The sequence below is a fragment of the Cydia fagiglandana genome, chromosome 1 (genome assembly GCF_963556715.1).
Source record: "Cydia fagiglandana chromosome 1, ilCydFagi1.1, whole genome shotgun sequence".
Lineage (NCBI taxonomy): Eukaryota > Metazoa > Arthropoda > Insecta > Lepidoptera > Tortricidae > Cydia > Cydia fagiglandana.
This window is the reverse complement of record NC_085932.1, coordinates 1,404,015-1,421,955: the sequence shown is the minus strand read 5'-3', so window position 1 is coordinate 1,421,955 and position 17,941 is coordinate 1,404,015. Positions and strand designations below refer to the sequence as shown.

The 17,941-nt window shown below is 37.2% G+C and overlaps 2 protein-coding genes across 2 annotated transcripts; one reads left to right on the top strand and one right to left on the bottom strand.

Annotated features, from left to right (window-relative positions):
• The first annotated feature begins 3,263 nt into the window (after positions 1-3,263).
• Positions 3,264-5,959, top strand: LOC134670128 (uncharacterized). Its single transcript, XM_063527816.1, has 4 exons — positions 3,264-3,533; positions 4,560-4,731; positions 5,153-5,284; positions 5,701-5,959. The coding sequence occupies exons 1-4, from the start codon at positions 3,415-3,417 to the stop codon at positions 5,935-5,937; spliced, it is 660 nt and encodes a 219-aa protein (XP_063383886.1). The 5' UTR covers positions 3,264-3,414; the 3' UTR covers positions 5,938-5,959.
• Positions 5,960-6,831: 872 nt separating this feature from the next.
• LOC134670875 (uncharacterized protein CG5902) lies at positions 6,832-17,869 on the bottom strand. Its single transcript, XM_063528728.1, has 4 exons — positions 17,576-17,869; positions 17,187-17,272; positions 14,704-14,934; positions 6,832-13,741 (listed from the first exon to the last, which is right to left on the bottom strand). Exons 1-4 carry the CDS (start codon positions 17,764-17,766, stop codon positions 13,587-13,589), a joined length of 663 nt encoding a protein of 220 aa, XP_063384798.1. The 5' UTR covers positions 17,767-17,869; the 3' UTR covers positions 6,832-13,586.
• Positions 17,870-17,941: the final 72 nt, after the last annotated feature.

Genomic DNA, 17,941 nt, shown 5'->3' with positions numbered 1-17,941 from the left:
CCGTTCACGAGTTATTTACAAATAACTAAAAACGGACTTTAAAATTATCTATAATTAACTTACCCGCTGCTTTGTCTTTTTAAATATTGATCCTAGCGAAAAGTGTTCTACATGTTTCTTGTAGGAAATTTTATGTTTATTATTTATGTATAAGATTTTTTTTGCTATGAGTCATACTTTTCAAATTATTAACGAATATTTATAAAAACAAGGAAACTTAGAATTCATTATACTAGAACTTTCCCTCTTTATTATCTTTTTAAATATTGATCCCTGCGAAAAGTGTACTGAATCTGTTTTGTTCAAAATTTTGTGTAGATTATTATCGTTTAACAACATTTTTTGATATTGGCCACCGTTTATGAGTTATTTACGAAAAACTAAAAAAAGGGACCTTAGAAGTGATTATAATTAAATTTCCCGCGTTAATATCTCTTTGAATATTGATCCTAGCGAAAAATTGTACTGAATCTTTCTTGTAGGCAATTTTATGCAGATTACTTATGTAATAGAACATTTTTTGCTATGCGCCTCCGTTTAAGAGTTATTTACGAAAAACTAAAAAAAGGAACCTTTAATGTCAAATATCTCACTTCCGGTCAAGATTTCGATCGAGCAACCGGCAAATTCGGATTAAGCGGGGTCTAATTAGGATAAAAAACCCGGTTGCCAAAAAGTAATATGATTTGCCAGTCGAATCAAGAAGGAGAGCGATTTTGAATTTTTATGTCTAGTCTATTAATTTTGATCAATTATTTTAATGGGATCATGTCCCTTGAAGTTTTAGCTTTACGAAAAGTTAAAAAACATGGAAAACGGCCCAGTATTTTTCAAATTATCGGCATTTTCCCGATTTGTGAGTGGTTTCGTGTTATCACGCGCACGAGTTGCCCTTGACCCCTATAAAACGGGGGGTAGGGGAGGGGTTGTTATCAGTCACTTATCAGAAGTTGACCGGTACACATATCCGCATATTTTCCCGTAAAGAAGACCTGTGAAAAATGGAAACCACTGAAGCTGAAGTCCGCCAAGTCGTCCAGCTCAGCTCCTGCAAGAGGGGCGTAGCCAACGTTCAGTAGCCGCCACGCTGAATTTAAGTCAATCTACAGTTTGCAGAGTTTACCAGAGGTTCCAACGGACTGGATCCTTTACTTCAAGACCAAGAAGCGGCCGCAAAAAGTGTACATCAGAGAGGGACGACCGCTTCATTGTCACAACATCTCTCCGAGATCGACACCTGACAAGCGTTGCCATCCAACAGCGTCTGCGTGAGATACGAGGAGTGGCTGCCAGTGAGTGGACAATAAGAAGAAGACTTAAGAAAGCGAACTTGACGCCCAGGAGGCCTGCAACGGGGCCCAGATTGCTGGCGCGACACCGTACAGCCCGAAGAGAGTTTGCAGAAAATCATATGGACTGGACCATTGAGCAATGGACCCCAGTTCTCTTCTCGGACGTGTGCAGAATATGCTTGAATGGATGTGACCGAAGAGGAAGAGTCTACAGAAGGCCAGAAGAACGGTTCGCCCAATGTTGCTACTCCGAAAGGGTCGCCTATCGCGGTGGATCCGTGATGTTCTGGGACGACGTTTCCTACGACGCGCGAACAGAGCTGGTTTTCGTGCCTGGCGGGGGCCGTGGCGCGACTTTCGGAGAAGCAACATTGGGCGAACCGTTCTTCTGGCCTTCTGTAGACTCTTCCTCTTCGGTCACATCCATTCAAGCATATTCTGCACACGTCCGAGAAGAGAACTGCGGTCCATTGCTCAATGGTCCAGTCCATATGATTTTCTGCAAACTCTCTTCGGGCTGTACGGTGTCGCGCCAGCAATCTGGGCCCCGTTGCAGGCCTCCTGGATGTCAAGTTCGCTTTCTTAAGTCTTCTTCTTATTGTCCACTGACTGGCAGCCACTCCTCGTATCTCACGCAGACGCTGCTGGATGGCAACGCTTGTCAGGTGTCGATCTCGGAGAGATGTTGTGACAATGAAGCGGTCGCCCCCTCTGATGTACACTTTTTGCGGCCGCTTCTTGGTCTTGAAGTAAAGGATCCAGTTCGTTGGAACCTCTGGTAAACTCTGCAAACTGTAGATTGACTTAAATTCAGCGTGGCGGCTACTGAACGTTGGCTACGCCCCTCTTGCAGGAGCTGAGCTGGACGACTTGGCGGACTTCAGCTTCAGTGGTTTCCATTTTTCACAGGTCTTCTTTACGGGAAAATATGCGGATATGTGTACCGGTCAACTTCTGATAAGTGACTGATAACAACCCCTCCCCTACCCCCCGTTTTATAGGGGTCAAGGGCAACTCGTGCGCGTGATAACACGAAACCACTCACAAATCGGGAAAATGCCGATAATTTGAAAAATACTGGGCCGTTTTCCATGTTTTTTAACTTTTCGTAAAGCTAAAACTTCAAGGGACATGATCCCATTAAAATAATTGATCAAAATTAATCGGTTTACAAAATTATTGGGTGCAGTTGAAAAAAATTTGTATTTCTGTGTTTACCTGTGACTTCGTAACGCCGAAACGGATGAACCGATTTTGATGTAGTTTCTTTTGTTTGATAGCTGGCTTCACTGCGGTGATTTTTTAGGTATATTTTATTAAAATCGGTCTAGCCGTTTTGAAGATATTCTGCATTTCGTCATACTAGTATGGTTATTTTGTTATTTTAAGGTTATACAAGTACTTATAGCTTGAATACCGTCCAACTTATAATAAAACACATAAGACCATTTTTGTTCTAAATTTAATGAGGATTAATTCTGTCCTTGACACTTTTTTGATATCTATTATAGTTTTCGTGAGAATGCCAAAAAACTACCAACGGGGACACATTTGAAGGTGGGGGGGGGTCGAGCGTCAGGTGGAGGGGGGGGGGGAGAGTGGTGAATTTTAAACAGTACACCTAGATGTATCACGTCACACAGGTTTGAAAACTATATTAATTTGTTTCATTTTCCCATACATTGATTACATAGAATGACTCAATTAGAAGGTTGGAGAAGAATGTTGATCCCTGTGGCCTATTTTATAAAGCTACAACTTACAATTTACAAGCGGAAGTCTCGCTCTGTCACATAGGGTTAGAAAGAGACTTCCGCTTGTAAATTGTAACTTGTAGCTTTATAAAATAGGCCACTGTTGGCAGGTGGGCATGGAAATTTGTGCAATATGTGGTGAAATCCGAACGTCTGCATTTTAAGATTGACAGTATTGACAGCCAGCTGATTCTGATTCTTAAATTCTAAAGTTGACATTAGATTAGCGCATGAAAATATTTCCGTGATATTTCCTAAACCAAACCTGAATATTCTGAATGAAAAACCGAAAAATAAATAGTGTTATTTCCTGAGATGCTGTAGTGTATAATAATAAAGAGTAACTAAACAGTGATAACTCTACCGCTATGGCTTTAAGGGGCAGGACGGTCGGCGAGATTCCGAAAGATGCAGTCGAACTTACGCCTGTCGAAGCTACCAATTATGTCTGGGAGCTAATTTCTAATTGGGAATCTTTCTCCGACACGTAAGAATCTACTTTTAGTTCATACTATGTTTAGTAAAAATATAATAAATTTTCTAATAAGATTGCTAACCTAAAAATGAATCTGATAAAAACAGCCTTGTATGAAGAGACCTGATTAATTATAATTTTTCTGTAATTAAAAAAAATACATGAAAAAAGATGAGGCTATTTTTAACAAGCTTTTATTAGGTCGACCTGTATGTAACTATGTAACTGTAACTGGTGACCGAAGAGCTGGCGGCTACCTCGCACAACGTATCAGTATTGCGATAAGATGAAAGAAGATAAGCAGGGAAATTCCGCCAGCATCCTTGGTACAATGCCTCAGGGGCCTATTTTAGATTTAAGCTAGTTATTAATTTCGTTTAGTTGTACCACTGTATATATATTGTATACTATGTAATGAAATCTAAGGTCACTAATTTAACCATCTTCCAAGGATTGTAGCGTCATGAAAATTGGCAGCTGTATGTAGTTCTGATGACAATACAATAACATGGTACTGTCATGATGATGATGGAGACAGGAGGTGGCCATAGGATCTCTCGAACTGTATGTAACTAACTAAGTAATGGAATCTAAGGTAACTAATTTAACCACCTTCCAAGGATCGTAGCGTCACGAAAATTGGCAGCTGTATGTAGTTCTGATGACTACAATAATTTGGTACTGGCGAACTGATGTGATGATGGAGACAGGAGGTGGCCCTAGGAACTCTGTGATGAAACAATGCAACCTAATTGTGTTAGGGGTGTTTAGAATTGTCTTGATAAGTATTGGTTGTCTGTCGTAAGAAAAGTGCAGTCAGCAACAAAAAGCTTGTACCAAAAATGAAATCTATGCCAAAAACTTATTTGTGTAGGTAACTTTAGTGCGTGTGATAAAATTTAAAAGAAGTTTAATAAGATAATGTTTTGAAGGAGATGTTATTGAATTTTTTTTAATAATGGATTAGAACCATTAAAATTGCTTCATTTCTGAAATGCTAACAAAATCAATCTGTATCACTCTATTTTTTGTTTGCAGATGGGCGTTACGTTACGGGCCGGTGGTCTTAGGAGGCATGAGTGCGTTGTCTGGCGTCATCATAAATGATCACTACAGGAAGAAATTAAAGTTGGGCAACTTTGGATTTTTCTCCTCCGTGATACCTATTTCCGTGATGCCTGGGTTAATGACGGCATTGTTTCATAGACATGTAAGTTTCTTATAAAAGATATTCTGTATAGCCGTACATATGGCGGGTGACAGAAGCCTATGGAAGAGACTGGTCAGCAACATTAGGACATGATGTCACGATCCTCAGCATTGAGGGAACAACTGTTGATGATGATCTCTGTCAAAAGTCTGAAAAACAAAAAAGGTGTATTATTCACCTGGCAAATCGGCATGGTTTTTATATCATTTAAGTTAGTAGAAGGCTCACAAGGCTGACAAGTCCCATTTTCTTCTGAAGATGATACTAACAGCAATACTCTTAAATAACAACTTCTCAGTGGCAATTAGCTTAACTCCTAATTAACCAAGCTATTTGGAAATAGAGCCTTATTGAAAACCAACAATAAGTACCCTTTGGTTGAGTTTGGCACATATAATATATGAGTGATTAATAATTTCAGTTGGTATCAACAGAGATGTTATTGATGAAGAAAGAAGCCTGTCCCATTTGCTACGAGCTCAAATCTGCAGTCATCCAGTGGGGTCTCGGTGTCGCCTACCCCATGGTGTTGGGTCCTGCATCAGCTTTAATGGTATGACACTAATGAATTATCTTACCTTAAAGGGATTTTAGCCTATTCCAATTTGTTCTTACCCATTAGTAGTCCCGTGGAGAAAAATGGGACAAAAAATTACTATTGAAGACAACTGGGAATGATTCCTTCACAAAAAGTCAATAACAATATCTTTATGAAGCAGGTATTATTAACTATATTTACTATGTGTTGATAATTAACTGGTATTATGTATGGTCAGACTAAAGAAACTGGTAACAACTGAATTCAAAAGGGATTTATTCATTTCAAGTTATCCATGAATGGTAATAAACGGGAATTTCCCACAGGTCTGAATTTCCTTTTGTGAACACTACATCTGTGGAACTTGCACTTAGGCAATGGTTTCTTAATATTATCTATGGTTTTTTAATTGTCACCTTTTTATTTTTCAGTTCGCCAACAGATACTCCACATACAGAGTACCCAATCTAATAGAGGGGCCTAAAGTAATGTTCGAGTTCTTAGCAAAACTAACCAAGCCCTTCTACTCAACTTTAGTTTACATGGGCGCGTTCCAGTTGGTGATGTCGTCTGTGCTGACATATTTTGAAATGAAGAATCATATCACTGTCAGGTTAAAGATATTGGAGATTGAAGAAAAAGTTATGGCCGAACATGGGCTTGAATAGTTTTTATTGTAAGTAGCTTGTTAATTATTACACAATTAGAAAATGATTAAATTTTTTATTTTCAATTCTATGAAGTTGGTGATATTGTCCTGTGAGATAATATTAGACGCAAGAGAAGACGCCTTACGAAGAACAGACCATCAAATTTTAGCTATTGTGAGTCATACTAACAATAAGTTCATCATCATCATCATCTCAGCCATAAGACGTCCACTGCTGAACATAGGCCTCCCACTTTTTTGGGGGGTGAATGCCATAATCGCCACGCTTGGCAGGCGGGTTGGCGATCGCAGTCGAGTACACCGAATTTGAGGGACGCTGCTGCCCGTCCACCGGTGGTCTTGGACGTGGTTTAAGGACATACCCGAGTCCATAAGTTAATTTTACGGAATGTGGGAACATATTTCCCACATAATTTTGAACTTTGTTTAAAACAAAGAAAGTGATAGGGTTAAATTTTTCGTAATTTCTGACACTTTTATGCCTTATAAAGGGTTAAGAATAGACCAGTACCATATATGTATTTAATCTATTTTATAGGGACTTTTCTTCAAGACGACCTTTCATCTTCGGAGCGGCAGCTAACGTTTATGATGTAAGTACGATTCCCACCAACCGGCTGGAGTCGGGCCGCGCCGGAGCGCATTTTCAATGTGCCTATACATTATGTATAGCAGAAGCGATGGAGTCCGACCGGAGCCGCCTGCGTCCGCGAGGAGCCGACCGGCTTGCGGCCGTACAAATGTGAAATGCGTGCCGACTCCGCCCGTTCGGTGGGAATCGCACTTGAGAGTTATTCCTCCCGTCTTAATTTTGATGGACCACTGTTGATAGCCTGTGAATCATTCATAGTCAGCTGAAAAGGTGAACCTGGATAAATAAAATAAAATAATATGTTTTTCAGTAACCTATATTAATTAATTCATAATTACGATACAAAAACGGGCAACAAACCGCACACAACGTCACAACGGAAACACTTGCCCTGAACACATGCGAGACTGCACCTTATGCTAGTTATATTATTGCTTATTATTGGTTGATTTCCATGGTTTGCACACACAAAACTATACTGTTTTTTTTTTTTTACTATGAAGGACTGCCCATAGGAAATTGTATGGAACGACCATTTGTTTCTTGCATAGAAAATGTATGGCGTAGTACTTTATAGTTAAAAGACACTACCGTTTTTTTTTTCAGATTAGAATTGAGATAGAAAATGAGATGTCAATGTACGAATTTCTTCGTGCTTAGCGTTCTTACTTTAGGTATGTTTTCAGTATATTTGTGACAACCCGTCCCAAGTTTCGTCTCGTAAAACAATTTATATACTTGCCAAAATGGACGCAAGTAATACCACTTAATGCATTCCATATTATATTTGGACTTTAATGCAACCCAAATATAAGGTCTTTAATGGCAGTATTTAACTAGAAAAGCTCAGACACATCCTATGTTAGGTCGAAAGTGTTGTGGAGTCACAACACTCAGACTTCATAATTACACTATATTGAGAGAACGCCTCAGTTCCATAAATGTTTAATTATTAGAAACAAGTAATTAACAAATTTAATTCGATAAATAATTGATTAAAATGAGAAACGATTAACGTCTCCACGGTTTTTACGCTTATTTTTATTAGAAACTTGGCAAAGCCGTTTGACAATCCAGTTCACATGAAACTATCACGAAATATTTTGAAATACATAAATGGCGCGGTACAGCGCCATTCATTTCAGCAGCATAAAATATTACAAAAATTTATGAAACCGAGTTTATGTCTGCATATTCAATACTTAGATTAATATAATGTTTCACTACGTTCTAGCAATCTATTCGGGAGTTGGGGCTTTAGAATTGAGCCTAATACATCCACTGATTTCATACTCAATTTTCAGATCTGATCATGCAGGCCTTTCGCAGACAATCTTTAAATACCCTAAGGAAACCTAAGTTCAGCAAATTCTAGCGACCATTAAAATAAGCTATTTTAATCTGTGATAATAATAAAATGTTATACACTCCTTTGGAATTTACACATAAAATACTGAGTTTTCTGAAGGGCCCGTGAGTTCAAGTCCTTCTCCGAACGCAGCTCGCTGAGCAGATGGCCGGGGATGACGGTTATCATTGTTTTTGAATTGTCATTTTTAGTTAGTTTAACCCTTTACCAGGCTAAGGGATATATATTTCCCACATACGGCACTTCAAACATGTGTTCTAGTTTCGATGAATAAAACTGATATTCGATTGTCATGTCAGCCTGGTAAAGAGTTAATCCTCGAGACACTGACAATAAGTTTGTACAAATATATTTTCGTAATGTTGGCTTGTAAAGATGTTTGTGAACTCGACCGTATTATGTATCTAACTTACCCAAGTATAATTCTGTCCCAAGTCAGTATTTTGTGTGGGTAATAATATCCCTCGATAAATTCAAATTGACAAAATGACGAAAACCTAGCTAAGTCATAGACATATAAGGTTTATTATACTGGGTGGATTTTTAAATGGGCCAGATTCCATCCTGCCACACAAAAATGGTCTTAAGAAAGTTAATTCTTTAATTTAATAAAGTTCCGTGTAGAATATACAATCGATCGGCATAAAAAAACGACAAAAGTGTCGATTTCGTTGCTGACTGACTTTTCCAAAATCAGTGAAATTGTCAGTTTAGTTAAGATTAAGTCGGGGAAATTTTCATTAAACCATTTTCACGTAGCAGCGCGGGGATCTAAAGCTACCCTCATTGAGCCATTGAAAAATCCATCCTGTATTTACCATGTTTCATTTAAATATAGACTTGAAATACAAATAACTGGCGGATTGCCCTAACAAATCGATCATAACCATAACTTTTTTTGTCCTTTCATAATTATTTGCTTTTTTTATACTTTTCTCATTACAAAACCAAATGCATGATATATAAGGATAATCTCTAATATTAATAATATTCTTGTGACTTTAGCATAAGAACTTCACCTTAAAGTTATCGCTATCATCTAATGTAATAAGTACCTTTGTTTTTGTATTTTTTATTTTAGGCAATCTGAACATGATATTGATAAGGTAAAATATTTTTCTTTTAAGCGTGGAATTGAGTTAAATTTTGATTCAATCTTTAAAAATCTTTTAATAATGTATATCGATTTTTTAATATTTTGAAAATATAACATGCTTAATTTTTGGTAAGAGCGTTGATGTTCGTGAAATTATGTATTATTTTTTTATATAGAAGAGACATTTCATTTAATTACAGCTAAGAAGCCAGAGATATATAGATAGTTTAACGCGCAAAATTTAATTTTATTTTGATGGCGTTGGCGCCTTTAAGACGTCCGCTAGCTGGCGCAGTTGCACGGAGCGGGTAAGCGGGTTAACGAAAAATAATATGAGGTAACAGTATAAGCGTTGCTATTATAAGTGGGCGGACGCGTACCAAGGATTTTACCTACACCCGCACCTAAGTGCACCCAAGCGACGCGGACTCCCTTACGGCGCAAAACAGGCTCTTATTTTGTTTTTATTGATTGTTACTGTGTTAATATAAGAAAATAAAATATATAATTACAATCTACAGATCGATTCATTCATATTGTTTATCGAGGTGCAATTCTTTTATATCAACTCATATCCATCACTCCATACATGATTTAAGCAATTCGACAAAACAGATATTATTTATTTTCTATAAATGATTTATCAGATCACGTTTTGGCAAATCGACCTGTAAGTTCATAAGATTATAGTGTCCGACCGAAGGTTCGGTTTCGGTTTCGGTTTCGGCCAGTTTCGGCCAAAAAATCATGTTTCGGCTGTAGTTTCGGTTTCGGCCAAAAAACGGCCGAACCTTTCGGCCGGGCCGAAACTTACCAAATGGTACTTCGGAATAAGACCAAAAGTTGGGGAATAAGTAGGACAACAATATTAATACCTACATATTAGTTATACTGATTCATGTATAGGTACAGAAATTAATTGGTTTATTATAAAACACAATTCCACTAATGAGGGCGCCACTGAACGGTCGACGCAGTCTTAAGAGGCTTTCAATACCTATAACGCGCACACTATCTAATTGTTTCGGAGTGAATGAGTGATTTTACCTCAATTTACTATTGGTTTGTGTTCCACATGTCCTCTACTTCAGCTTAGCCTTTGGCCTTCCTGCGCCATGCTCGGCCTGCGGTCTCGCTTTTTAATACAATGGATATTGGTTGGAATCTCTGCTCAATTACTTATCCTGAAGCACGGCTTTGACTTCGCATGAAAGTTCGCCTCTGGGGCATTTTGGACTTTTAGGCCCAGGTGAAGATTGGTACCCGGCCTTGCGATATTGTCAACAAAAAATTTCGCGCTCGCTTTTTTGGTTGGTTTTTTGGTTAACCCTGTATCTACATATTAACTTGACTTGAGAGTTAGACCAAGAAAATTCTGCAATAATTTTGATAGCATACGCAGTGCAACTAGTGCAAATGTTATTTATACGTCATAATTTCATAGAAGTTTTGACGTTTAAAATAACACTTGCACTGCTTGTGTTATCAAAATTGTTGCAGAATTATCTTGGTCTAACTCTAGTAATTTTCTTAAAAAACTGCTTAAGTAACATCAATTTCAAGGATATTGGGTGTTGACAGCCCCATAACATGTGTATAAAAGGGATTTTATGTCATTTTTCCAACGATTTTAACAAGTCTTCAAAAGTTTCGGTTTCGGTTTCGGTTTCGGCCGAAACTAGAGCCAAAGCCGAACATTCGGTTTCGGTTTCGGTTTCGGCAAAAAAACATGTTTCGGTCGGACACTATAAGATTACAATATTATGGGGATTTCTAAATAAAAACTGTTGATTTTCATTTACAATTGTTCTAACCCAGATACTAAAATTACAGCTCCATTGGCCCATTTACTAGAGTTAGACCAAGCTAAGTTGGCAGCGGTTTCGACAGCCCAGACTATGCAAGTATTATTTAAACGTCATAATTTCATAGAAGTTTGTCGTTTAAAATAACACTTGCACAGACTGGGCTATCTAAATCGCTGCCAACTTAGCTTAGTTTATCTCTACCCAATCGTGCTTTACAAAAAATCCATTCATAATAATTCTCATAATGTCAATACATAAACTACTTAACAAGCGGATTCAGTTTTGTCCCTTTACAACTCATGAAATAAATCAAGCGTCAGAAAGAAACAAAGGCGTCGTCGTCGTGTAACTTTTTTTATTGCAACAACAGATGTCAACAGACTGACTGTCAATATTGCGATCAAAGTGGACAAACGTGTCGGCGCGGCTTAAGATTTTGGCGGGAATGTTTTACAATAAAAAACTTTTTGTGGTTATAATAGTAGCATAAGAAAAAAAATATGATTCTTTCTGCCTATTCTCCACTCTTATAGTTTGGCAAACCATTTACATCAGTAGAAAAAGGCGGCTGCGGACAATTGGGTTTGCCAGATTATTCCTATATTCTGATTATTCTATAATTTAGAATATTCCAGACTTCGTTTTTAGCAAAGAGAATTCAGACTGAGGAATTGCGTTAAAGTAAATTATGCAGTCAGTACACTTACTGCCATTTTTCGACACAAATGACTAACACTATTAGAACGCCATTTGACTTTGATCCTTATTTTTTCACTGATATGTGTTAAATTTGTTAAATGTCAAATAGTATACATCTACTCGAGAGTAGGCCAAAGGTATGACGCCATCGCTCGAAAAGATGGTATCATACCTCTAGCCTATCGTCGAGTTTACTTTGACAATATTCCTCTATTTGAAATTCTCTTTAGCATTAGAAAGAACACCACAGAAGTAAATGTTGATTCATAAGAGCTGGCGTGAGATTTGTACTCAACTGTCAACATCTTCTATAAAAACCGTGTCAGCTTAAGAAACCTATAAGTATTGTGCCATATTAATAAAATAAACTTTCTACTTTTATTATTACACTGCATAAAGCGCCCAATAAAAAAAACCAAACCAAAAAACCATTATGCTTACTTCTGTGGAGTTCTTTCCACCTATTAATATAACGCATAAAACAGTTCCCTTGCTCAACCATTAATTGGTTTGAATCAAAACATCCACTTCCCAAAATACTTATTTCAATCCTAAATGTCGAACCACATACATATTATTAGCACTTCGGGTAAGGTCAGGGAGCATTTGATTCGGTAATAATTTCGGCTTAGCCTATCCGATTAAAAATTGAACTAAAGCTAAAATTAGGATGAAAGAGGACGGCCGCGTTAGGGTGGTTCAAAAAAATTTTTTTTTATTTTCCGACGGGCCATCCCCTTATTTTGTTACACTTATTATGCTGATAAAATACACCAAGTTTCGTAATTTTATCTCAACTACAAGGGGGTGCTCAACCACTTTGAAAATTTTGTATGTTGTATGAAAACCAAAAAACAGAAGTATTTATTATTCAGATTTTTATTTAAGTATCTGTTTTCACATTATTTGCACATGTGATTTATAAGTTTTTAAGTAGAAAAACAGTTTTATTTCTATTTTTTATAATTGTTCGGAAAGTAAGATTTTTAGAATTTCACCTAAAAAATCATAAAAAATAGAAATAAAAATGGTTTTTCATCAAATAACTTTTAAATCACACTTTAAAATAATGTGAAAACTACTACTTACATAAAACTGAAAAAAATAATAACTTGTTTCTTTTGGATTTCATACAACTTTGAAAATTTTCAAAGTGTTTGAGCATCCCCTTGTAGTTGAGATAAGATTACAAAACTTGGCATATTTAGTCAACAGAACACGTGTAATAAAATGAGAGGGTGCCGCTTTTTCTAGCTGGAGTTTGAATTTTTCCCATACCAACGTGAACCACCCTAGGCCGCGTGCAATCGCCTTTTCATACAAACCTAGACCTCATTTTCCTCTTTGATATTAACAATATTGATAATATTTTGACACAATTTGAAGTTTATCGACCACAGCTATGCCCCTTCGTTAGATTTTTTTATTATCTACCTATTTAAAGTGTTAGTAGCATTTAAAATTTTGTATGGGATTTGTTTTTTGCTCTTAATTCTTATAATAGTCAAAAAATTTAAAAAGTCAAACGAAGATGATGATGATGACTATGATTAATATACGTCAAATTATGTGAAAATATTGTCCATGAAGTGGTCGACCCCTTTCCCTCTTAAATAATTCAACTTTATCTTTGTACCATTTGTGTATCTCTGTTTGGCCCTACGGTTGACTGGCAGAGAATTTTATTTGGCAATAGTACTTAGTACATAGTTGTATTTTTTGCAATAGGTAATTCAATATCTACGGTCACAAGAGTACCTACTTGAAAACGTAAATTTAGGATGTTTTAAGACCGATCCCGCCAAACCGCCGCCTTTACATAACATAACTCACACACACATTACTCAAACTTTGGTGTTCGGAATGTCGATGGCAGTGTTGTTTAAGACACGCGTTCACTTTGAGCACAATCTGATCATGCCACTAGAGTACACTTAGATACTAACTTAGCACTATAACCACATAGATGAGTCGAACTGTTTTCCATCTTATAACCTCTAGAAAGTGGTGAACTGTATATAGGCCTCCAGGGCAACTGAGATGAGGTGTGAGTCACCAGGCCCCGGAGACGGAGAGGTTGGTGCTAGCACCTCTGGCTGATGTAGTCGCTGTAGGAGGCAGAGATCTCCTCGGATTGGTAGCGTGTCAGCTTGATGCTGCGTCTCATGTCACCGGTGATGGCTGCCTTGTAGCCACCTTTCCGGAGCAACGAGTCGATTGTTTGGATTTGGTCCCAACCTGGAATTAATATATCCAGCTTGTAATGACTTCCTACAACTTTTGATTCTGAAATGCGAATCTGTAGAATGTCATCCATGTCGAGGTTTTCTATTGAGTCTGTAACCCCTTTAAAATGCATGATTATGAACTTTGCTTGTTTGTAAGTGGTTAAGTACATCGGTAGGGTAGGGTAGGTAGGGCTAATAGGGTTCTCTTTGAAGCAATAGGAGTTCATAATCTGTGGGAAATATATTCCCAATTCCATGAGCCAGCAATACGGTTATTGCTGGCTCTTTAAGCCTTTATAAGGAATTGGGAATATATTTCCCACAGATTTTGAACTTAGCTTCAAAATGATGTGGGAAATATATTCCCAATTGCTTATAAAGGCTTGTTTGTAAGTGGTTAAGTACATCCACCACATTAACCACTTTGAAGCTAAGTTCAAAATCTGTGGGAAATATATTCCCAATTCCTTATAAAGGCTTAAAGAGCCAGCAATAACCGTATTGCTGGCTCATGGAATTGGGAATATATTTCCCACAGATTATGAACTCCTATTGCTTCAAAGAGAACCCTATCTCTGAAGCAAAGTTCAAAATTATGTGGGAAATATATTCCCAATTCCTTATAAAGGCTTAAAGAGCCAGCAATACGGTATGTAACCGCTTACAATTAAGCGTTTTCGCCACATGGTTTTGGATTATCGGTTAAGGGCGGGGCACATTGCTGGTAGAACCTGAACCTGAGGATTCCCCCAGCTAGGGTTGCCATACGTCAGTATTTCCCGAGACATGTCGATTTATGGTCCGAGTGTCAGGGTTTTTTAGAAACCTTAACTAACCACTAGAAGCAAGTTAGTTTGGAGTGGGATAGAGGAATGGTTAGGTTATGCTTAGTCTAAATAACCAAAAAGTTGATGGTGTCTCGAAAAAAAAGTAAATGGTACCATTTTCTGAAAACCCCCAGTAGACACTTACCCTGCTCAGTAGCAACTTGTGGTAGATAAGTAGCGGTCCGCTTCGATCCCCGTTCACTGATGAACTCGATCCTGATGCCATGCTTCCCCAGCTTCCAGTCCAGGTAATGCTCGGCCTCCTCAAAGTGCTGCAGGATGGACACGGAGACCGTGAGGCGGGGGACTTCTTCGCGAGTGATGGGCGAGAAGCGGGAATCTTTCAGGGCGCTGGTTATCGCGTACTCGCGGAGGCCTAGAAGAGACGGGGGTTAGTAATGTGCACACGTAAATATTCTTGGAGGTCAAAAATAACGCGTTTTTCCTTAACCTTTTATAAGGCATATATAAGGGTGTCAGAAATTATGAAAATTTGAACCCAAGGTAACTTAGAAACAAAGTTTAAAATCATGTGGGAAATATATTCCTTCCGTTTTATAAAGGCTTAACCTCTCAACTGACAGGGATCTTAAATTAAGAAAGGAAGAATTTTTTAAAAGGGTCCCAAGTTCCGGCGGTTCCGTATTTTGTAGGTTTTAGATTTAAGGTATTTTTGTTTTAATAATATGATTGTATGCTTTTAAAGTTATGTATGGGCCACTAATTATTGAAATAAAGACTTTCAAATTCAGAATTGAATTTCGTTTTCTTTTGCTGACCCAATATCGCGTCTGTGGGAAGAAATTTAAAATTCACTGTAAAATTTTTCTGCCGACTAGGTAGTGCTATAATGGGAAATATAATACCACTAGCTTCCGCCCTCGACTTCGTCCGCGTAAAAGTCGTTAAGAACATGCAGCCCCATTACCCCATAACTTTAAATGGTGGATGACTGCTTCTCCATATGATGTAAACATCCAGAGAGGAAAATGGGGACTATGTTTGTATGGAGTTCCAGTCGTCCCTTTTCCTCTTAATGTTTACTGTTTTTATTGTTTGAGTCTTTGTTTGGCAGTCGTTATTACGAGGGTCGCACTGAAATATTCGGGAATGGGACACTTAGAAATAACATAATAGAATGAGGCATATAATTTATAAAAATGTAACTCTTTATAAAACTTTTAAGGTATATTCCATTTGGTTGTCATTTATATTTAAAAATTACTGACAATTTGAAAATTGTATGTCGAACATTATTTGAATTTTTGGCCAAGTGATTTTTCGGATCACATTTTTAAACGGTTTTCAATATGCCCTCAGCGAACAAATAAAAGTTACAATGGGCTTCTGTTATTTTTTTATGAACTAGAGTTCATCGTACGCTCGTTTGCAGTTAAAATTATATATGAAAGTCGCTTTCATTTTATCCCATGGGTGATCTTAAAATAGCATGTCATTCCAAAGCGACGTCAAAATTTAAAATCGCATTTGTGCTGTTAATTAAAAAGACTGCCAAAAAAGTTGCATATCGGCAGATTTCGACATTCCTAAATATTCATATGACAACAGCAAAAAAATCTTTTATATATAGATATATGTAAAAAAAACTTCAATTCCGTTGGCTACTTTACGAATTTCATACAAAACCACTAAGGCCCCAAAATCGCCATACAAAAAGGACTTTGGGATTATGAGCCGTGTGCATTACAGAATGATTACTTTCAAAAGAAAATTTATATGCGTGGTCAGTTTGAGTTTAAGTATGCATTAAAATAAAGATTGACTGTCTAGATGCGACAGTTTTCTCTATTCCCGACATTTTCAGTGCAACCCTCGTAAGCAGAAAATAATAATAGAGGTGAGTGTCAATGGATCATACATATTTAATGCTCTTTATCATGTAAATTGCTTAAAATTACTGCAAGTGATGCTTTAATTTGAAACACTTTTCTAACTTTATGTCTCGTAGACGAATGATAATTGAAATAATAGTCTTGTAGTCAATTAAAATTATTATAGCATGCATCATTAGCCTATATATGTCCAACTGGTTGCCATAAGCCGCCTGTATCACACTGGAGGGCTTTGGCTACCGGAATTGGCGTCCAAAAGGTTAACTGTATGGCAGCGGCCAGGTTCATGTGACTATTTTGAATTTAGATGCTCTCAAAGAAAGGCAGTGTTTATTAATTAAGAAAGGTTAACAACTTGGGCTGTATTTAATATGTATGCTAGTTTTAAGGTATTTATCTATGGGCCAATAGTTGCCTGAAAATAAATGTTTTCATTTCATTTCATTAACGCAAATAAATACTGAAGGTGACTATAGTTCTCTTTATAAGCAAATGAGTCAGAATAATGAATAATTGATAAGTGATTATAAAATTTTACTTTTATTGGCTTTACAGATTACATCATTGAGTTTAATTACTCCTCTCAAGGTCTGCCAAGTAATGATGTTAATCATACTTTATTGATTTTTTGGATACATAGATAATCACCCAAATCTATTAATCAAATTCATAAAACAAACTTGAATGAAACTGTAGCTATACTTATAATGTATTTAACATTATACATACTTATGATATAAAAATATTGTATTTTATTACCAAATCAATTATTTACCAGAATGCAAATGCATGGCATTGAATGTCCCAATGCAGCCTCGCAGCCGGTGCTCCTTCCCGATCTTCCAGGTTACAAACAAAGGGCTGCAAGAACATCTCTCATTTAAAGTCCACTAATATACATATCCAATACCTATATTACAACAAAGAGTGCATTTATAATCCAAAGTGAAAGTTACTATAAGACAAGCATAATTAACAACAACACCCACACATTTGCGTTGACAAAAAGGCTTTTGGGCGTAAACTGGTCAACCTACTAATTGCCCAACCGACGAACAAAGCAGCTTCTTTGTAAGCAAACAAAGAATGCCTAAGCGAAATCCTACCCCCTAGAGATTAACTTATAAATAGTTTCACTAGAGTATAATCTATATTGGCACTTACTAGGCATCGTTGGTAAAATTTGGCGTTTGTGGAGGGTCCATACTATGCAGCTGACAATACAAAACATCGAAACAAAAGTAACACATATCAGGAATAGCCACTGATTCTTGGTACCCATTTAAAGGTCGATCTATACCATTATAGGAATTGTTCATCTTCTGCTTCTTAGTACCACAACACGCTGAAGACATGTTTGATGGTTTTGCTTTTATAATTATTAAACTAAACAATCCAACCACAAAACTCGCGAACGAAACTATTCCCCCGAGGTTCTTGAACCAATTTTTTGGATTGATGTTAACCACAGAGTACGTAGACACTAGACAGACGTAATCTAGACAGGTGATTTTTGAATGGCAACCCTAA